The 21,955-nt window shown below is 41.3% G+C and overlaps 1 protein-coding gene across 1 annotated transcript in view; it reads left to right on the top strand.

Moving 5' to 3' along the window:
* The window catches only part of Abca13 (ATP binding cassette subfamily A member 13), a 475,698-nt gene that overhangs the window by 103,976 nt on the left and 349,767 nt on the right, over window positions 1-21,955 (top strand). Inside the window, 5 exon segments of the mRNA XM_047562044.1 lie at window positions 5,668-5,786; window positions 9,994-10,157; window positions 11,307-11,386; window positions 12,125-12,246; window positions 19,937-20,131. Of these exon segments, the coding sequence (XP_047418000.1) occupies window positions 5,668-5,786; window positions 9,994-10,157; window positions 11,307-11,386; window positions 12,125-12,246; window positions 19,937-20,131 (680 nt within the window).

A 21,955-nucleotide genomic window follows, 5' to 3' on the forward strand; every position in this document is an offset into this window, starting at 1 on the left:
GAATGTCTCTTTTCTGATCATAAGGGTTGCACCTAACAGTTATAAATTTGGCATATGGAAAATAGAGCACAAGATGCCAATACATAATGCTTGTTAAATGGATGAATGAGTGACTAAATGCCAGGGGCCCTCATGTGCTCATCTGTTGGTTCACAGGTATTCCTAAGTGAGCAATCTGTTCATAGGGGAATGTTCAATCATAAAAGACAGTGGATGGGCTGTCTGTATGCTCTGGGACCATTTTGTACAATTGAGCAGACTGTGGGACTCAGAGGACATCATAGAGAAAAGGGTTTGACTTATCCAGGGAGGGCAAAGTCCTCCATCAGACAGGAAGAGCCCCTGGCCCCAGGGTGGACTCACTGTTGGGTGTGGGTGGCTGAAACTGGGAGCCAGGTATGTGGAACAGCATGTACCTTGGAGTAGAATGGAGGAGAAGTGAGTCTTAGGTAGGAACCTGAATGCCAAATTCTGTTTTAAAAACAAATTCAAAAAGCAGGATAAATTCAGGTACTGGTGACTGCTAGGAAGAAAAATAGGGTGATGTGGGTGAGAGTGAGGGATGGAGGAGAGGATGAACCCTTGGACAGCTCATCCCTGGGGTGGGCACCTGAGTGCTAGAGAGCTATCCCTGCATGGCCACCTTAGGGCCCCCCAGGATCTAGGAAGAATACTGACATAAATACGGTAGACATTGGAGTGATGTGTTTGGGAGGACTGGTGGATGAGTGAGTGAGTGTCACCCTATGCCAGGCACCATGGCCCACAGGGTTGAGGCCTATGTATGGGCCTCTGACCAGTAAGCCTGCCATATCAGCGAGGGACTGCTGATCTGGATACAGCATCATGTCTGGCAAGACTTCCTTCATTGTCCCCAGGTGTCCCCAGGCACAGAGTCACACTGACTCTTGCAGTAAGTGATGTCATGGGAAGCATGCAATGAAGGAGGAGGGGCTCTGAGATCTGACAGGCTGAGTTCAGTGCCTCCTGCTGTCTGAACAACTCAGAACAAGCTGCTAAGTCTGTTTCAGCCTTGAACAAAACCCTGGTATCTATTTCAAAGAGAATTGTGAGGATTAAATAAAAAGTGGCAGTGAACACGAGTGACCCCAGTGGGCCCTTGCTCAGGGCAGGTGCCTCATGCATGCTGGTTCTCCTTCTTAGGTTACTGTGCAGGCTGAGGTTGGGTCTCCTATGTACCATCAGGAGACCACTCTCCAAAGTACAAAGAACTTGTTCACAGGTGCAAATTGGTAGTTTAGGGACAGGATTAGTTCTTATTGCTTACTCACCTTTTTTTTTTTTTTTTAATCAATACAAATATTGCACTGAATCAAAGAATCAATTAATATTGTGAGACAAGGAATATAAAAAAGAGAGGACTGGAGGGAGAAAGTGGGACATGGTTGAGGTCAAGGAAAACCCAATTGCCTGACAGTTGGGGATTTTGTATAGCCTTTATACAAAAAAGCATATATATATCATCCTTATATATATATATATATATAGTTATAATTTATATATTATGAATTTTGTATAGTTCTTATTTCTAATTTGGAAGATATTATGAACATTGAAAATATTGTCAGAGACAAAGCATCACCTACCTAATTACATGTTAGGATGGCCAATAAATAATTTCAGCATGTGGGACCATGCTTGGGTAAAATTTAAATCAAATGTCTTCCTGATTCTTGGATTCTTCTCTGGCATATTGAATTCAGTCATGTTTGAAGACATAATTATTTTTGACATTTCACAGTCAGATAAATTAATGGATTTTAAATGAATTAAACATTCCTTGATACCTGAATTTGTATTTATTTTGCCATTCTGTATTACAGCTGCTAAATTAAAAATAGCATACTTAAAATGATGTTAAGAACAGAAAATTAATCTATAGTTTTTACAATTTAATTTCGAGGAAACCCAAGCTTGACTGTCATTTAAACTGCCACCTCACCTTCTCTATTAAACTGCCACTCCATTCCGTAGCATAGGAAGGCAGTGACAGATTTAAAGAAGGGAGAAGGGCCGACCAATGAATACGACATAGAGCTTAATGGACCAAAATAGGCAGATGGCTCTTCTTTCACACAAAGGGACTAGCAGTCAGATCTGTTGCTATCATTATGAAAATTAAGTCATTTATTTTTTGGCATGTCTCAGAATTGATTCAGTGACTCCACAAAGGAAGTTGTCATTTTTCTCCTACTGTGGCTTTAAATATGTCAGTAATGATTGCATGAGAGCCTGCTAAGCTCATGAAAACAGGAGAAACCTCCATGGGCACCTACCTTAATCTTATAGTTTCACAAACTAATTGTGGCTCAGAGATTGTGGGTCATTTGCCCAGGGTTTTGGAGGCCCACTCAAGCTGAGGAGAACCATGGAGGTCCATAAGACTTGAGGGAGAAGTATGAAGGGTTGTAAGAGAGTTGGCAGATCTGAGAAGCCAGCCATGGGGTCTGAATGTATCCTCAAGTCAAGAAGAGGCACAAGAGCAATTAGAATGAACTGGAGCTGGGACTTTGAAGAAGCAAAGTGAGGCAGAGGAAGAGAGCATTCTGGGAGGTGGGAGGACCCAGACTGGGCTTGGCTCTTACTGGTATCAAGACTCTGGTCACATGTCCTTGCAGTGATTCCTTTAGGGTGGGTCGTATGACATTGTGGGATCCAGGGTCAGAAGGGGGCCAGATGGCCAGGCAGCCTGGCATGCCTTCTCCTAACCACGCCAGCCCTGATCTAACCTGTAGAATGCCAGGCAAGTGTGCCTTGAAGGCCACTTCCTCATCTCACCTGGAGGAAACACAGGCCCACAGAGTTCATCTAATGCCACATGTGAGAGCCTTCTCATGGTGCATTCTCCCGCTATTAGATTTGAACAGCATAATTCCTACATATTTCATGTATTTTCCCGAAGCAGAGGGTCCATTTATACTCAAAGATAAATGCTGGGATGTTTGACAACAATTTACTTCCTTATTCCACATTTTAATAAGAGGTTACTTAAGAGACACTTTTTACACTTTCTACAATAAAAAGGAGTGTCTTAAAAAGTGTGAAATATGTTTAATGAGAAAAGATAAACAAGGCATCAGGGTTGGACGTTTCTGGAAAGCACAAGAACTCTGCATTGCATATGTTCAAAACCACCTTTTAATTAATGAATTTTAATTTGGGGGTAGTTTTGAAAATTGAGCAGGGAGTACAGAAAAATCCAGTATACTCCCTACCCTACATACATGGTACCCCTCCCCCATGGTTAGCAGCCCTTATCAGAGTGGCATGTTTGTTACAATTGAATCTACAGTGATACATGATTGTCACCCTGAGGCCAATAGAGTTTACTCTGGGTGTTGTACGTTCCTTGGATTTGAACAAATCTACATGACCTATGTTCACCATCCTCATATAATACAGAATCATTTAACTGTCCCTCAAAATCCTCTGTTCTCCACCTATTTATACTTTCTTTCCTCCTAATCTCCAGTAACCCCTGATCTTTTCACTGTCTTAATAATTTTGCCTCTTCCAGAATCTCATGGGGTTGAAATTTCATAGTGTACAGCTGTTTGGATTGGTTTTATCTATGCCCAAATTGTTTTTAAAAATGACTTTTGAGAAACAAGTAATCATTTGTCAGAACTAATTTTTTTTTTCACTATTTATTGCTCATAAAAGTGCATTTTATTTTCTGTAATGTCCAAGCATCTAGAAGGTGCCAAATCATGTGCTGGGTACTGACTGCACATGATAGCAGAGGTGAGAGTCCTGCAGTGGACCATCATGCAGGGAGCTGAGCTCACATGGATCTGCACAGCCAGGGAGTGGGAGGGCGATGTCAGGGTGGGTAGGAGGAGTAGTTTCCTGAGGCAGAGCCATGAAAGGAAGGTAGATTTGGGAGAAAAAGCTCCTGCAGAAGGTGTGAACAGACTGAGTAGATGGGAGGGACATTCTAGGGAGTGGAGGTAGGCAGTGGTTGTGAAAGTTTTTAAATGCAATCCTGAGCCTTTGGGCAGATTTCCCTTTCTGGCCATCTCTCTTTTTGAGGAAGAGTCCTGTGACTCAGAGGAGGAGATGGATTGCAGAAGTGAGATAATGGGTGGGAGCTGCTGGGGTCTGACATCCTCCTGGGTGTGACCTGGGGTGCTGGATGAAGGCACAGAATCCAGAGAAACTAGGAATTAGTGTGAAATGGATGGAGAGATCGGTTGTATGGAAAGATCAAGGCTTCCACACATAGACCTGTGAAGCACGAGAGAAAGAAAGAGGTTACTGTTTATTTAAGAAAAGAAGGTAAAAACCAAGGCTGTCCTGGGCAATCTGGGGTGAATGGGTATTGTTTTATTTAACTTTGCATCTCTGTGACCCAAGGACAAAAATAATTTAAAGAAGGAAAAGTTTACTTGGGTCACAATTTCAGAGGTTCAGTCCATGGTTGGCCAATTCCAGAGTCTGGGCTTGAGTTTATGCAGAACATCATGGTGGAAGGGCTCGGCAGAGGAAGGCAGTTCAGGGTATGGCAACCAGGAAGACAGAGAGAGAGACACACACAGAGAGAGAGACAGAGACAGAGAGAGAAAGAGAGAGGGAGAGAGAGAGAGAGAGAGAGAGAGAGAGAGAGCGCTTATCAGGGATGAAATCTAAACCCCTAAGGCACACCCCCTGTGATCTACTTCCTCCACTCACATCCTACCTGTCTACATTTACTGCCCAGTGAAATTCATATCAGTGGATTAATCCACTCATTATGTTATGCATCGCATGATCTAATCATGTCACCTCTGAAAATTTTTACATTGTCTCACACATGAGCTTTTGGGGGATACCTCATACCTAAACCATGACGGTACTCTACTTATAGGAAATAAAGGAAGAAGGGCCAGTTTGGGGAGGTAGAGGATGGAAATGAATTCCTATATAATCAATTCAGCTTGAGAAAAACTCTTTAATTACATTTGAACCTCAAAAGACACAACCTTAATGGATAAAGAAAATGTGGTATGTATAAACAGTGAAATATTACTTAACGATTGGAAAGAATAAAATTTTCATTTATAGCAACATGGATGGAACTGAGGACAGTATATAAAGTGAACTAATCAGGCACAGAAAGATAAATACTCATGATTTAACTTATATGTAGAAGCTAAAATATTGATCTCATAGAGGTAGAGTTGAATAGTATTCCCCAGAGGCTGGGGAGTGTTTAGGGGAGCAGGGCATAGAGAACCATAGATGGTTCATGAGTAGAGAGATGCAGTTGGATAGAAGGAATAACTTCGAGTGTTCTATAGTACAGTAGACTACAATTAGTTGACTTTTGCAAAATGGTTAGTGGAGAGGGTTTTGAATATTCCCAACATAAAGAAATGATAAATGTTTGAAATGATATGTATGCCAGTTATCCCGATCTGATGATCAACCTTTGTATATATGTATTGAAAAACCACCTTGTATTCTATACATATGTACAATTACTTTGTGTCAATTAAAAAATTAAAGGCACAGCTTTGCCCTTATCATCTGAATGTTCATCTTGATTTAAGATATTTTTTTAGGAACTTGCACTATTTTGAATCTTTAAAAAAATGAAATCATGAGACTGGCTAGTTCTGGAAAGGTCTGTTTACTAATTACTTTTCTCTGTGTTTCCTCTGGCAGAAAACCCTTCCTTGACTAAGGACATTTTGTGTGCTACTCTGAGTTGCAAGGAAGGTGGGATACGGCATCTCATTTTGTCTACTATCCAAGGGGTCACTTTGGTGCACAAAAACTACCAGGTTTGTCATCTTCTATTTTTCAGAGAACAACATATTCATTACTCTGAGCCCCTGCAAAGCAGTCAAGTTATTGCAAGCTTACGGCGAGGTCCTTATAACCAGCGCAACTGTGTCACATATAGTTATGGTGAAAGTTAGACTTGCAAATGATGACTCACCCTTTCTGTCTTTTGGATTCTTTCAATAATGTGCAGATGTTGACTGGCATTGAGTTGTGGTAGCTTCTTGTTAAAATATCAGGAACTTTTCAAGCTTGTTGTTTAGCACCAACATCATTAATAATCAAATTACATAAATATATGTTACATAAATTGGGTTAAAAATAAAGTTAATAAATACTCAGGTTCATTAACTCCAAATTATTTTAGCATATTTTACCGTTACCTCTCCTCCTGATAACATTTGCATCTGTTGTATCTACACTGTACGGTCATGTTCAGTGATGTCATGTTGACAGCTTGAACTAGGCAATGTGGGAGTGCTTACACCCTGGAAATTGGCATGTGCTACAAATCAGATCTTTTATTTATTGATTTTTTTTTCTGGAGAACTATTTTTTAAACATTTGCCAGTTCATCACCAGCTCTAATTAATTGCATACGCTGCCATGTTCAAGAACTGACAGCTGAGTGGAAACCAGTGTACAACTTTCCTTCTTATTAATCTGGACAAGTACCCAAGATCCCCATGCAGAGACTCCAACCGGCATTGAATTGGGGAATATAACTTTCATCTGGGGCCCACTCTTTTGCTTGGAATTAAGGACTATACACGCAGACTCAGTGGACAATGTCTGTGTTTTTCCAACAATGGAGTGAGGTCCTGCCTTTCTCTTAGGACCAGTTCTGAACATTTTTATTGCTTTTGTGGTACACTGACTCTACCCAATTATATGACCAGTGAGTGCAGCATTATCCTAGAAAGTGAAGAGAGGGAAGTTACTGAAGAAGATCAGAGGTGTTTGTGCCAATCTCCTGTGACATGAGGGCACCAAAGACTCCTCTGCAGATACATGAGGAGAGAGTGAGAGCTGTTGATCCTGATATTCTCCAGTTTTTGGAGGAGTAGCCTATGTGAGCAGAAACCCTTAGGAGTCCTGAGAGAGAACCCTTGTAGTTAGTCAGATTTTCATTGATTTATTTTTATTTTCAGATTGTGCAGATCTTTGTCAGGTACAGGTTGAGCATTCTCAATCCCAAAATCATAAATCCAAAATTCTCCAGAATCCAAAACTTTGAGTACCAACATGACAGACACCACAAGTGGAAAATTCCACACTTGACCTCATGAGACGGGGCACAGTCAGAACAAGGATGCACAAAAAAGTTGTCTAAAGTGACCTCCAGACTGTATGTATAAGGTGTGTGCAAAGCACAAATGAATTTCATATTTAGACTTGGGTTCCATCCATAAGAAATGTATGTGCATTGTGTATGTGCAAATATTCCCAAATCCAAGAAAATCCCAAACACTTTGGGTCCCAAGCATTTTGGATAAGCCATACTCAACCTGTATTAAACTTGAATAAAGAAAAGAGACTCACAGTTTTTGAATGCTGAGAGAATTTTGTGATAATAGAATAGATAAGACACTCCATCTTTTGAAATAACCAACTCAAAGACCATATTTTTATTTCAAATTATTATGTTTGTCAAGAATTCTGACTAGTAATAGGTTTGATTTAATAAAGAGCAGAAATCCCTGCCTCTAATGACAAAGAAAGAATGTTGCTATCTCAGGATGCAAAACTGCTAGAGAGTTTCAGGTGTGGGATACTTTTAGGCACATAATTCCTTTCTAGGCTATGGGTGCAAAGTCTCCTTGCCTGATAGAGGTAGACAAAGGGCGCAATACCATCTTTTGGTCTTTCAGTATCTAAATAGTCTAACACATAGTTTTATCAGTACTGATGTGGAGCCCCTTTTGGAAGTTAAAGTCCCCAGTGATTAAGGTTCAGTGTGTCAGCTCCTTACTCTTTGCCCTTCTGTGTTCCTGATAGCAGAAAGTAGCAATCAGGAGCTAAATGGAGATCAGAAGAAATTTTTAAAAATGACCGCAGGAGCCAACTCACAGGACACTTCTGAGATAAAATGAACTGGAGAATGTGGCTGGAACTCCAAGTCAAATGGGATTTCTGACCACCTCTCCAAATCAAAACCTTTGGACCCACCTGTGCCCACTTACCTGAGCAGTTCCTGGATGATATAGGCCTGTTCTAGCCAGAGCTCAAGAGTTTTCCGTGTGCTGGTGTTGTGTTATCTTAAGGGCTTAACTTAATGGATACCAGCCTCAACCTTTGTTCTAGATACTACTTTCCTGAGCCTAGAACACCTGTGCTGAGGAAGTTGGCACTCTTCTCCCATTAGTTATTGCTGCTGAGGAGATAGGTTGTGCACTTTCCCTTATTTTTAAGCCTCTTTATGATTGCCACTTTGTTAAATTTAAGAATAATATCTGTAGTGGGAATGTTATAAATGCATTGGATTTAATTTAATTTGCATATAATTATAGGTTATAAACTAGAGGTTCTTTTCTATGAGGCAGTGTTCCCTGGGCAGAGCTCCGCATGAGATAGGTTTTATTCAACCTATGTTCTTTAAGTGAGTTGGCTTCTAAGGAGACACTTGTTTGTACCTATCTGACTGGTTGTCTCTGGGTACTGGCATGCTACCGGGGGGACATATATCCAGGAAGGAGAATATTGGACCTGTGAAATGTTTTAGTGAGTGCACTGGGGACTGTTTCGAGAGCTCCACATTTAGGAATAAGAACAGTGGATGAAAGTTGAAGGGAATACTTTGCTTGTTACTAGAAATGGGCACACAGACTGGAGCCTTGGGACCAGACCTGGGCATCTCCCTGCCTTTCAGACGCGTCGCCTATAATCTCTACTGTCCTTTTCTTTCTGTTTGACCCAGGTTACAGTCTGGCCATCAGTGGGTTCTGTACACGTCTTCAGGGGCATGAGTGAGGGGGAAAGTGGAGGAGTCTGTATCTCCAAGAAATAGACATTGGGGATCTAAGTGAAGAAAGTAGAGAGGTCGATGGGCCCTGAGTCCTGCCCTGAGAAAGACCACGAAGAAACTGTCCTGAGGCGGTCACTCCCGCTGGACCCCTGCAGGTAGCAGGCAGGTAGCAGGCAGCACTGCTCTGAGGCAGTGAAGTCTACATGGCTGGATACTCACGGGTTGCCTCACACCTAAATGAGACTTTTTTCTTTTTTTTCTTCCATGACTCTTAGTGTTTCTTCTAGATCCATCCATGTCATTGCAGGTGGCATGCTTTCCTCAGTCCTTTTTATTTATTTATTTATTTTTATTTTGAGACAGGCTCTCATCAAGTTGCTGAGGCTGGCCTTGAACTTGCCATCTTCCTGCTTCCAGAGTCTCTGGGATGATAGGCATTCATCACCACACCCAGCTCTTGTGCTACTTTTTATTCCCACCAACTATGTACAAGTGTTCTTTTCTTCATATCCTCATTAAAGGTTGTTATCTCTCTCTCCCATTTTTTTTTCTTTTTTGGTACTGGGAATTGTACCCAGGGGTGATTTACTGCTGAGCTATTTCCTCTATCACCAGCCTTTTTTTTTTTTTTTTAAGGCAGAATCTTGCTAAGTTGCTTAGGGCCTCCCCAGGTTGCTCAGGCTGGCCTCAAACCTGCTATCCTCTTGCCTCAGCCTCCTCAGTTGCTGGGATTCTAGGTGTGTACCATTGCACCTGGAAAAACTTGTTAGTTGTCTCTTGTTTTGATAATAGTCATCTTAAGAGATTTGAGATGACATTTCTCTGCACCTTTTCATATACTTGTTGACCATTTGTGTGTTTTCTTTAGAGACATGTCTATCTCATACTTTTGCCTATTTTTATAATTGTGTTATTTATGTTTGCTAAGGAGAGGCCTGAGTTCCTGGGAACTGTGCTGTAGGAATCTAAACAAAGGTCATTTAGGAGGATGTTGTCTGTTCTCTGCCCTGTACTGAAGAACACACTATCTTCCTATGTCCTGGAAGAGCCAGAAGTAAAACCTGTGCTCCCCTACTTCCTACTGAAAGCTCTTTCTACTACTCTGCAGTGACAGAGGCAATGGCCATGACTATTCATTTTTGTTTCTGAGAATAACTAAAAACCCAACAATACATGCAACTCTGGGGCACAGGTTTATTTTTAAGTGTGTTTCTGACCTATATCACTGCTCTGTTTTCTAGGAAATTGAAAAGATATGGTCCTCACCTCATCAGCTAGATTGTGAACACCTTAGCAGAAATCTTTCTATCACCTTGGAAAGCTTCAGAAGGAACTTGGAAAATGCCACCAGCCAGGACTGTACATGCCAACCCCTGCTAGAGACAGTTCAGCAGCACATGAACATGTATGCACCAGCGGGATCTCACGTCTTCTCCTGTATTTTCATTCATAAAGATGTCTGGCATTCTTTAATGATGAATTCCAGACAAGAGTCTTCACTATATGTTATTAATATGCATATGAATACATATGTATTTTCTAGACATCACAATTTTCCATGACTAAGTTTTTATTTATTTATTTATTTATTTATTTATTTATTTATTTAGGGTACTGGGAATTGAACTCAGGGGCACTTGATCATTAAGCCACATCCCCAGCCCTGTTTTGTATTTTATTTAGAGACAGGGTCTCACTGAGTTGCATAGCGCCTTGCTTTTGCTGAGGCTGACTTTGAACTCGAGATCTTCCTGCCTCAGCCTCCCGAGCCTCTGGGATTACAGGTGTGCACCATTGCTTCCAAGACTAAGATTTTTTAAAATTTATTTTTATTTTTATTTATTTAGTTGTATATGGACACAATATCTTTATTTTATTTTTTTATGTGGTGCTGAGGATGGAACCCGTGCCTCACATGTGCTAGGCAAGCACTCCAACCCTGAGCTACAATCCCAGCCCCATGACTAAGTTTTTAAATAGCAAAATGTGAGAGCAGCCCCTGCCATAAGGCTAACTTTACTGGTGATCAAGGAATTGGAACAAAATGTCATGATCCAATATCACAATATGGTATTAAATATGAATGGATGAACAGTATACAGTATTTTCAGATTGTATCATGTTTAATTAATTTGTCTCAGAGTTCTGGAAAGATAAACCCTCAGAAGAGGATATCGGGGACTTTGTATTTTGCAAATGATATTCATAGAGATGTTCATCTGACTAGATATCCTAATTTCTCAGACATCTCATGATCTAGTCTATCTATTCCTTTCACATTTGTGAGGAACCATTTATTATGCATCCTTATTTCCCTGATTTGTCTTGCTTGGCAGGGTCTCTGAGAAGGAAATATTGCAGTGTTGGTATTAATGGATATTCTCATACAGATGGTGTTGGGAGAAATTGTGTGTCTAATTATCAGAGGAATTTTATGGAAATGTGATCTTGTTATCCAGCTCATCTCCTGGGAACTAAGGCAGTATTATTCATGCCAACATTGTTTCTGGTATTTTATCTTGCCCAATTTAGTTTTAATTTTCTGCCATTTTAGGTTGGCCGAAAGCCTCGAGGAGTCTTGGTTGTCCAGGAATTCCATTATGACTTTTCTTAGCAATTTCACAGTCACCGAGAGTAAGTATGTAGCTTTCCAAGTTTGCTTGATTAAAAATTAAATTTAGTTTTTCACTCAACTATATTATTAAAATAAAATAGACAAAGGAAACCTTATAGTATATATGATAAATGACAATACCACTTGCCTGGTCTGATGTTTGAGGGTTTTATAAGGAAAATTCTCAAATCCTGGGGTACTAACAATCAAGCAGAGGAAGGAAGAGAAGTGTCTGTGGTCTGTATTTTGCTCTGGCTTTGTCTCCTTGGACAAACACTGCTTACTAGTTTTTGTTTCCTTATCTGCTACGTATATACAACTCGCAAAGCTTCTTACAGAATCAATATGCTACGTCTGAAGAATTCTGGAAAATCCTTATGACATCCTCCTTTTGCTAAAAAGTGAGATAAATAGATACATGTGGAGTTTCCTAAGAAACTTGATCATTGTTCCCTAAGATAAAACTCTTTTTCAAATAAATCTTAAAATATCCAGGTCTTTGAACTAGTAAACAAATGACCAGATAATACTATATATCCTGTGGTCTTGAGGTACGTATAGTATAAATCATCTTAGTTGCCCTGAGAGAACTAAGATGTAACTAAGATGTAACTTTATTTAGTATCTACTCCAAGCTGGGCATCATGGAGGAAACTATCCTTGCCAGATTGTAATATCAAATTTTGTTTTTACAAAAAGAATCAGAAATAATTGCAACATTTTAAAATAAAATTTCATTCCTCTTGTTTGTTTTTCAGATGTAAAAGTAAAAGATTTGGTGAAGAATATCACTAAGCTAACCGAAGAACTTCGGTCTTCTGTCCACATCTCAGATGAGACCATCCACAGCATCTTAGAAGCAAATATTTCCCATTCAAAGGTACAGGCTGCTGCTTCCATGCTTGCCGTTGTAAGGGGTCCTTGGCCAGAAGCTGTTGGTGTTGTGTTATCCTTTCTCCTCTTTCTTCTCTCCTCTCCCATGGCTAGGAGAGTGGGTTGCTGCATAAATGATACAATCGAAAGGAAACGAGAAATGAGCAAGGATCCAAAGGATATCACTATCTCATGCCAAAACCTTGGGGAGGGTCTTTAAATTCATAATATTGTCTTCATTTGAGGTTAGAAAGGGTAAAATTGGTGATTTTTCTTTTTCTGGTAATTCCTAACCCTGATGCAGGACACCCCAGGGTATCTCTGCTTGTTTCCATAGCTGTTATCAAACTCAAAAATATCCAAAAGCAAAACAGCTGAAAATATTTAAAAAATTGACTCTGATGTCCTTTAAGTGGAGACTGACGGTGCACAGTCTGTCGGTGTGCTGTGGTAGTGACTAGTGAAAGCAAATGACTAATGACAGGCTGTGGCATCTCCAAGGTGATGGAGACGCTTTGTCGAAGGAAGCTTGAGAAAAGCCATGAAACTATTAAAGAGCCATTGCAAAAAGTCCAAGTGTGAGTGACACATACTGGGTGGCATTGAGATGTGGTTTATCTCAGAAGAGGGGAACAGGGAAATTACGAGTGGACCATAGCAGATGTCACTGGGGCCCTTAGCAGGTGCTTTTCTGAGTCGCCCTTTCAGCACTCCCAGCTCGGTTTTACTCTGTTTGATAGAAAATCACCAAACTGGCATTTGCATTGACAATCCATTGGGACCCAATGCACATTTATTTGCATGTCGATTATGGTTAATTAGGGGCTAATGCAAGTTTGGTAGGTCGAGTTCCTTAGGAGTTCATCTAAATTAAGAAAGAAGTAGATTCCAATTTAAAATTCGAATCGTAGTATTACCAAGTTAGTTAGAGTAAGACACATTATATCTGTTTTCCATAGTGTCTCTTCAGCTTAGTAAATGCCACCTCTGCATGGATTTGTTGTGGATGATGGAGGTGAGGAGAGCAGGGTTCAGTGGTGAAATTTCTTCACTCAGCTCATTATTAACCTTATGTAGAAATATTGATGAGCTTTGGCTTGAAATCTAGAGTTACTGCAACTTGAACAGGGAAACAGACTAGTGACTGAATTAATTTGAATAGTTACTTAGGATTGCCTTAAAGGAAACATCAGATCACCTAATTTCTGGGGTCCTTTCAAATCCAAAGTCTTATGATACAGCTTAGGTTTGGACACGGCTATTTTCGATGCTTGCTGCCTGCTTAAGCAAGCAACCACCAGGTGTCACTGATGTTCCATCATGAGTGGGCTATGTCTTGTGGAGGCTTGGATTAAAGGGTGATGCCCAGTGGAAAGGTTTCACACTGATTTTTTTTTTTTTTACTTATTATTATTATTATTATTTTAGTTTGTGTATCTTCCTCTGCATTTTTGGCAATGTTAAGTCATTGTGGTCACCTAAATGGTGGACAGTCAAGGAAAGGGGAGAGGCATAAAAAAGTTGCATTCTTGCTTCTCAAATACATTATGAAGTTATTTGCTTTGATGTCTAAGTCTATCCATAAACCCACATGCATGCACGGATTCTAGATAAGGAATTCATGTCAGGTTAGGAGGTAGAACTTTGGGCTCAAGTTTTTTCTAGATTGTTAGGTGGGCATCACTGCCATATCGTTTGTAGTCCCTTTTCCTTATTTTTCTCCCTGGGCTTCTCTACTTTAGTTTTATTAGTCAATTTGCAAATTCACCACATTGTATTCATGATCCACGTTGTTGGTGGCCTGCAGGGAGTGCCTGAAGTGACGTTAGCCTGAGTGGCGCTCAAGTTCTGGAGAAACTGCGGAAAACTTTAATTAATTAATTAATTCATTCATTCATTTATGATCCTCCTGCACTTCAGGCATGATTTCAAAAGCTGGGGCTTAAATTTGCTAATCTAGGGAAGCTAACTCTCTGTCAGGGACAACACAAGAAGGATGTAATAAATGACAGCAGTGTGAGTGAAGAGTCTGGAAAGTTCTATCACATGCATTTATCACAGGGATGGGAACAGGTGGTCATAGGAAGCCTCCTTGAGCAGGTGACAACTAGATCAGACTGGAATGATCTGAGAGTCACAGAGCTTGGGACATTGCATTCAAGGACCAGGAGCAGGAGTGAGTAGAAGGAGGTGAGGACAGGTCAATACATTGATAGTAAGTCATTTTCTTTTCCATCCCTCTTGTCTGGCTGCAGAGAACCTGTTGCAGGTGTCTGTGAGCAGCTCCTCTCTCTTGCAGAGCTTCATTCTTTAACATCAGTATGACAATCAAAATCCCAATTGCAGCCTCATGGGGCTTGCTGACTCTGGAGTCTAGCCAGCCCTACCTCTGATCCAGGGCTACAGTCCCCTCTACCCTGTCCTGGTAGCGCTGCTTCATTTTATGCTGGATCCCTGTGTTTTAAACTTTCATCCAAATCAACTGCAATTTGTTTCTTTGTGTTAAACCAATTTTTGATTCTTTCAAAATCAACGAGGTCCAACAGTCAGTGATCAACATGTCTGTCTACTGTCCCTTTATTTTCTATGCTAAACAACTGAGCAGCATTTGGATGACCTTGGATGTGGAGGATGTTTCCCACAGTCTTCATGAATCTGTTCTATAACCCTCCCCTATAATTCTTAAGGAGGAAGGGAGAGGGGGAACCCACAGAGTTTTGATCTCTTCCTGGAGACTCCTTCAAAGGAAAGGTGTTCTGAGTCTCATCTTTATTTCTTGTGAACAGAAATGGCTGAGTTTGGTGAATCTGGTCATGTTTCCCTGTCTTCCTTGAGGCTGGTTGTGTGGGCATCAGCTGTTGGATGACTCACGATCAGAATTGTTCCAGGATTAACATTATAAACTGTCAGTAATTTCCAAAGTCTATTTTAAACAATAAAACTGAGGTTGTTTTAATTTCCTCCATGATTTCTTAAAAACTATCTATGGAACCATGATCCTTCCCGAAGATGTGAAAGAAGAAAGGGATCTGGACTGGGAGGCAGAGGGGGCTGGGTGGGAGGGTCACCAGATGGTGGCTGTGGCCCCTCTCTAGAAATGCAGCCAGCCAGCTGCCTGTCTCAGTGGGCTGCCCTGTCCTAGAGACCACCTGCCTGAGAGCAGCACAGGGCAGAGCATAGCATGTGATGGTGGCCCACAGACCTCAGATGAGTGTTACCCTTTCCAGTGCAAAGATGGTTATTCTTAGCAAGACCAAAACAAAGAAGGAATTAATTAGCTTATCTTCTCTCTTTTCTAAAAATAATTATCTTTCTCAATCAGCAAATCTATCTAATTCTCATTCATCTTTTTCTTGCAATGTGCTATAAGCCAAAACTCTGTTTATGCTGGTAGTTGCTGAAGAGCACATCAGTAAGAACAGTCATTGCTGACCACTTAGAGGCGCTGTCCTGTGCCCTGAGAGCCTTGTATCTCATTTAATTATCCTAACAGCCCTTTGGCATCTTTGGATCTTATTATCACCACAGTTGTATAGTCATGGAACAGACTTGTAGATATTCGGTAACTTTCACGTCAGTAAGAATGGAGTTAGTCCAGCTAATGCTGCCCTTACTGTTGCTCCTTCAAACTTTTTACCACAGACTTTCCACCCTGTGTCTTCAGTCCTCCCTGCGGCCTCATAGTTGTCTCCACCTCTCTCCTGTGGCTCTTTTGTACCTGACTCTTTATCATGTCAGCAGATCTGAGCTCAGATATATCCCAGAGCAGAGAATCATCTGCTTCTCATTGAAATGTGCAGAACTATTTCTCCTATTTGACCTGAGGTTGTTTTCTTGGCTTACAAAGCTTAAATTGATAGAGCATCTCTTCCTGATAGCCCTAGATCTTGCACATCACTGTCAGCGATGCTGAGAGCTGCCGTCCTCTTCACACTTTATCTGTACCTCTGAGTCTACAGTTACTAGTTGGGCAACACCAAGACCATCTCCCATGCTCTGCTTTGAATAGGACTAGGGTGTCAGCAGATGTCTGTTAAACAAGCTCCTGGTAAAAATGCAAATGCTTCTCCTGAGGATTGTCATCATTTATAAATCAAATATCTTAAGTTGCTGAGTATGTGTGTAGAGCTTATGGGGTGGGGAGGTGTCTTCCCTGGGACCCATGTCTTCTTGCAGCTTTTCCAAGCCAAACATGGACACAGAGGAAAAGTATCAGGAACTCAGCATCCTTGTTCCTGGTAATTTACCAAAATCAGCCTGAGTGCAGCTTAAGTTGAAAGATGCCTGTTGAACTTCAATCAGAAATCACACATTTTGCTTCCAACCAAGCAAAACAGTGTTATTTTTGTATTTTTTATTTATCACCTGTTCCCACTTGTTTCAGGTGCCTTTCAACCAGAAAAAAAATAGTCATAAGATTTTAAAAAGACAGATGATAAAATTGGGTAAACCACAGATAAGTACTAGAAGCAAGTATACCACTAGAACTGTCCCTCTTGTGAATCCCCAAGGAGGTGGGCTGTTGAGTATTCCCTACCTGGTAGAAAAGATGTAAAAAGTTTCAAGACAAACATTTGTGCTGTGGCACTAACTTCCAGGCCCTTGCCTAGGAATCATTGCATGATGCACTGAATGAGGACCAAGACAAAGACTCTGTGGCCAATAGAAGGACTTTCACTGGGCCAGTTTGGCTTGATGCTCACAAAAGCTGGAAGCCTTTCCTGTGGGGTCAGGTCTTTGGGTTGGAATGAGCCCCATTTCCCAGGCAAATTTCATACCTGAGCCCATTTTATAGTACTAACAAAAGAGGGGCTGCTCTAATTAAAGCCCAGGGTGGATGTCCATATCCCACACTCAGAAGAAAACCCCTATAACCACCCTTCCCTCCAGAGGCATTAAGGAAAACTTGGCCAAAATATGCTTGCAACATGCACAACCCATATGAAAAAAGGACTTCTCAATTGTTTAGGTATGGAGGCAAATATTATTCCAAATGTCCCTGTGAAGATATTTTTTAGATGAGTTTAACATTTAAACCAGCAGACTTTGAGTAAAGCAGATGACATTGCCAAATGTGGTGGGCCTCATCTAAACAATTGATAACCTTTCAAGAAAAAAATACCAAGGTCCCCCAAAGAATAAGAATTTCTGTTTTGGGGTAGTGTATTAGTCAGATTTTATTGCTGTGACCAAAACACCTGACAAGAGCAACTTAGAGGACGAAAAGATTATTTTGGCTCAAGGTTCCAGAGGTTTAGTCCATGGTCAACATGTCCATTGCTCTGGACCCAAGGTTGGGCAGCACAGCATACAGGAAGGGTGTATGAGGAGGAGCAGTGCTCCATTCATGGAATCCAGGAAGCAGAGGAAAGAAGGAGGGAAGAGACCACAGGGAAGATGCATCCTTCCAGGGCATAGTCATGCCCCAGTGACCCACTTCCTCCAGCCCTGCCGCACCTGCCTATGGTTACCACCAAATCAGTGGACTTACTTGTTACAGCTCTTATAATACAACATTTCATCTCTGGACGTTCCTGCATCAACAGAGGAGCTTTTGGTGGACACCTCATATCCAAACCATAACAGGTAGACTGCAGACTTGAGCTGCAACATCTGTTCCTCCTGGGGTTCCTAGTCTGCTGGCCACTCCCCCCCATGCAGTGTTTGGCTGGCCAGCTCCTACAGTTGCATATGCCAATTCCTTAAAAATAAATCTCTGGGTGTGTTCTCCTTTGTAGATGAAATACACATAGGCACACACACGCATGTTCGCACTCTTGGTTTTGTTTCTCGTAATGACCTTTTCTTTTTGGCATTTTATGGTACATGAAGGCATTTTATAAGCCCCACCTGATCACAGGGCTCCTAGAAAGTGGGTAGTAGCTCTTGTCACAAGTGTTTATGCACTTAGACCTCACAGGGTCTGCACAGGAATGTAAACACACAACAGAAATTACAGGTTTTGTTTTATTTTGTTTTGTAATTTGACATCTTACAGAGTCATTAACTGAAGGGCGTGCTGAAACAAAGGTGTACCTCAGGGCCTTTGACTATAATATGTAATTCTAATAAATCAGATGTTGATACAGGTTGTCCTCAGTTATTTCTTTCAAGTTTATTTGCTCTTATTTTAAAAAAAAATATGGTTTTATTAGTGTATTACAATTAGACATAGTAGTGGGGTTCAATGTGACATATTCACAATACACATAACATTATTTTCTCCATTTCATTCCTCAATATGTGCCTTTTTCCTCCCCTCTTCTCTCCCCAATCCCCTTCTCTACTGATTTCTACACACACACACACACACACACACACACACACACACACACTATATTTAATTGATGCATTATGATTATACCTAAAAGTGGGATTCATTGTGATGTATTCACACCTACCTACTGCATAATTTGGTGGATTTGTATTCACCCGATTTTTACCTTTTCCTTCTCTCTTCCCTCTCCCTTAATCCCTTGTCTTTATTCTATGGAGTTCCCTTCTGTTTCCATGATAACTCCCTTGGTTTTAATTTTTTTTTCTTTCTAGCTTCCACATATGAAAGAGAACATTCAACCCTTGAATTTCTGAGTCTGAATTATTTTACTTAGTATGATGGTCTCCAGTTACATCCCTTTACCAGCAAATGACATAATTTTGTTCTTCTTTATGACTGAGTAGAGCTCCATTGTGTATATGTACCACATTTTCTTTATCCATTCATCTGCTGATAGACACCTAGGCTGGTTCCATAACTTGGCTCTTGTGAATTGTGCTGCTATTCCACTCCTAGGTTTTCACCCAAGGACTGAAGTCAGCATATTATAGCATTCCAATGTTTATAGCAACAAAATTCACAATTGCTCTTATTTTTTAAAAATTTAAGACAAGCTTGGCAATACTATTTTCAATACCAATGTGGAAGAGGCAAAAAAAAAAAAAATCGTATCAGTTTCACATCAGTGAAAAGTAGAAACTGATAAACTGAAAACAGTAAAGACTTGACATCAGACAAACAAGACCCAAAGGCAGATATGAAGGTATTTCCAGGAATGTGGGGTGGAATGGGAGGGCAGAGAGATGAAGGGGTTTGTAACAGTGCTCCCCAGCCTCCAAATAAGAGTAAGCTATAAAAGAAATTAGAGATTAATGTGCAATTTCAGAAACAGTTCCATTTAAAATGTTTAAAACACAGCAGAGGGTTGAGCTCTGCTATAATTTGGATCTTGAATATCCTTCAAAGGCTGGAACTTAGGCCCCAGCCTGGTGCTGTTAGGAGGTGGAGGAACCTTTAAGAGGTGGGGCTTAGTGGAAGGAAGTAACATCATGGGGGCGTGGCCTTGAAGGGGATATTTAGGAGCCCACCCCTTCCTCTCTCTCTCTGTTTTCCCCCTGCCATGAGTTGGGCAGCTTTGTTCCCCTACCTGCTCCCTGGTTGAGTTTCTGGTCAACACAGGCCCAAAGACAACATGGCCAACTGACCATGGATTGAAACTTTAAGCCATGAGCCCAAATCAGTCTGAGGCATTCTGTCACAGCTATAGGAAGCTGACTAACAGGTTTGCACATCTGCAGGGGAGTCTTCATCACCCTGGGTTCCTGCTCCCTGGCAGATCATCCTTGAGAAAGCTGAGACTACCCGACAGAGGTGTAAGGTCCTGGGCATAGTTGCTTCTGACCCTCCTGCTTTGAAACAGGTTCTCTCCAGTGCCCTTGCCATGGCTTTTTCTGGAAAGTGTGATCAAGATATTCTTCGTCTCCTGCTGATATTTCCTGAGGATAAAACATCTTTGCTTGCAATGAAGGAACTCTGTGACTTGCCTGGGTGGAAAGTGTATCCTCTGATCGTGGTGATGAGTCAGAACCTGAACCCGCGGATTTTCATTTACAAAGTAAGGAGAATCTGCTGGGGCGTGTTGACCTTCTGTAGAGGAGATGCTTCCATAGCTAGGGCAGATGTGACAGCAGTTTATGCAGTCATCCTCATCTTTGGTATCCTTGGGGAATTGACTCCAAGACCCACTAAGGATACGAAAACCTGAGGATGCACCAGTCCCTTATATAAAATAGCATAGTATTTGCATATAACCTATGCAGTCCTCCTGAATATTATTTATTTATTTGCAGTGCTGGGGATGGAATCCAGGGTCTCCTGCAAAATGCTCTGTAACTGAACTGCACCTCCAGCTCTTTCTATGTACTTTAAATCATCTCTAGATTACATATAATAAGTATTGTGATATAAGTGTTATGTAAATAGTTGTTATACAATACTATTTAGACAGTAATGCCAAAAAAACTATATCTCTTCAGTGTAGACACATTTTTTTTTAATATTGTCTACCTTCAGGATGATTAAATCTATCTGTCCACAAGCCAACTGCACCAGCTGCAGTGAGAACTGTTGGTCACTGTGTGACTCTGTGGCAGCCTTGGCTGCCTGTATTGTCATCTGTTGGCTTGTTCTGGGGCTGGGTTTCAATGAGGCTTTTTCAGAATAAAGGAGTGTTTAGGAGACCTTGCAGGGTGACCTTGCAGACAGGGCATGGGGACTTCTGTCTTCTGGCCAGTGTTGGTGGTCAGTTATACAGTCAGTGAGAAAGGAACAACAAAAACCACCATGACCCCTAGCACCAGGTTTCCCTCCTCACCAAAGGCCACCTTCCTGGAGTGTCTGGCAAAGGTGGATTGATCCCAGTCCACTCCTGAGCTGCCAAATTAGGTGCCGCTCTGTTCCACCATGGCCACACCATTTTTACTCCTGTCACAACTTGGACTGTGGCCTCTATTACACCACTGTGATGTCCCCCCACTTTGCAGGACCTGTCCTGCCCTGGGGAGGGATGGAGGATAGGCAATGCCAAGTGTCTGTGTGACCAGTTCTTTACACCAAGACACCTTTAGCACACAGTAGTAGGGTAGGGAAGCACATTAAAGATGGTAATGTCTGCAGGAAAGAACTGAAAGTGAAAGGCCAGTAGAGTTAGAGCAAACCCTAATTCTACAGGTCTCAGGCCATCCACTGGGACTAGCCTTGGTCTCCTGATCTTGGCCTGCTCCCTCCCAAAGTCCCTTCTTCTCTGGTCTCCACAGTTTGAATCTTTACTTAGATTTCCTGAAACCTCATCCTTAATTCTTGGGGCATGATCTTGGTCCAAGTTCCATTGTTTTCTCTTTAGGGACATATTTTATTTTTTACAACATCTGAGTTGCAGTATAGCAAGTTTACTGTGAATGCTTTAAGTCCTGGAGAACAGTTTTGGGGTCAGGAAAGGGTAGACATGCTGTTCATCCATTCCTGGTCTCCTGTCATTCAAAAAATATCCAATGGATAATTGGATCCCGTGTTGGTGTGTACATGTGCACGTACTCAGCCACCCACACAGGCACATAGGCACACAAGCCAAGAACAAATACTAATTTTCAGAATGAGTGCATTTTAAAGCCTTGAGGAGGATGAATATTTCCTAAATGTCTTCCTACTTTGTGAGCCCATGTCTGTCTTGGTGGAATGAATACTTAATTTCTTCATTCTCTCACTACAACTCCCCTCTTTCCAATCTACAATATGGCTTTTGGGAAGCAGATATAGGGTCATCAATATAACAGCATTTCATTGACCACTCTGTTATGTGCCAAACGTCTCTGATTTGGAATTAGTGCTTCAGCGCACCCAAATAATTATTTTGACAAAGGCCATCATCCATACCAAGATC

This window comes from Sciurus carolinensis, chromosome 8, assembly GCF_902686445.1.
Source record: "Sciurus carolinensis chromosome 8, mSciCar1.2, whole genome shotgun sequence".
Classification (NCBI taxonomy): Eukaryota; Metazoa; Chordata; class Mammalia; order Rodentia; family Sciuridae; genus Sciurus; species Sciurus carolinensis.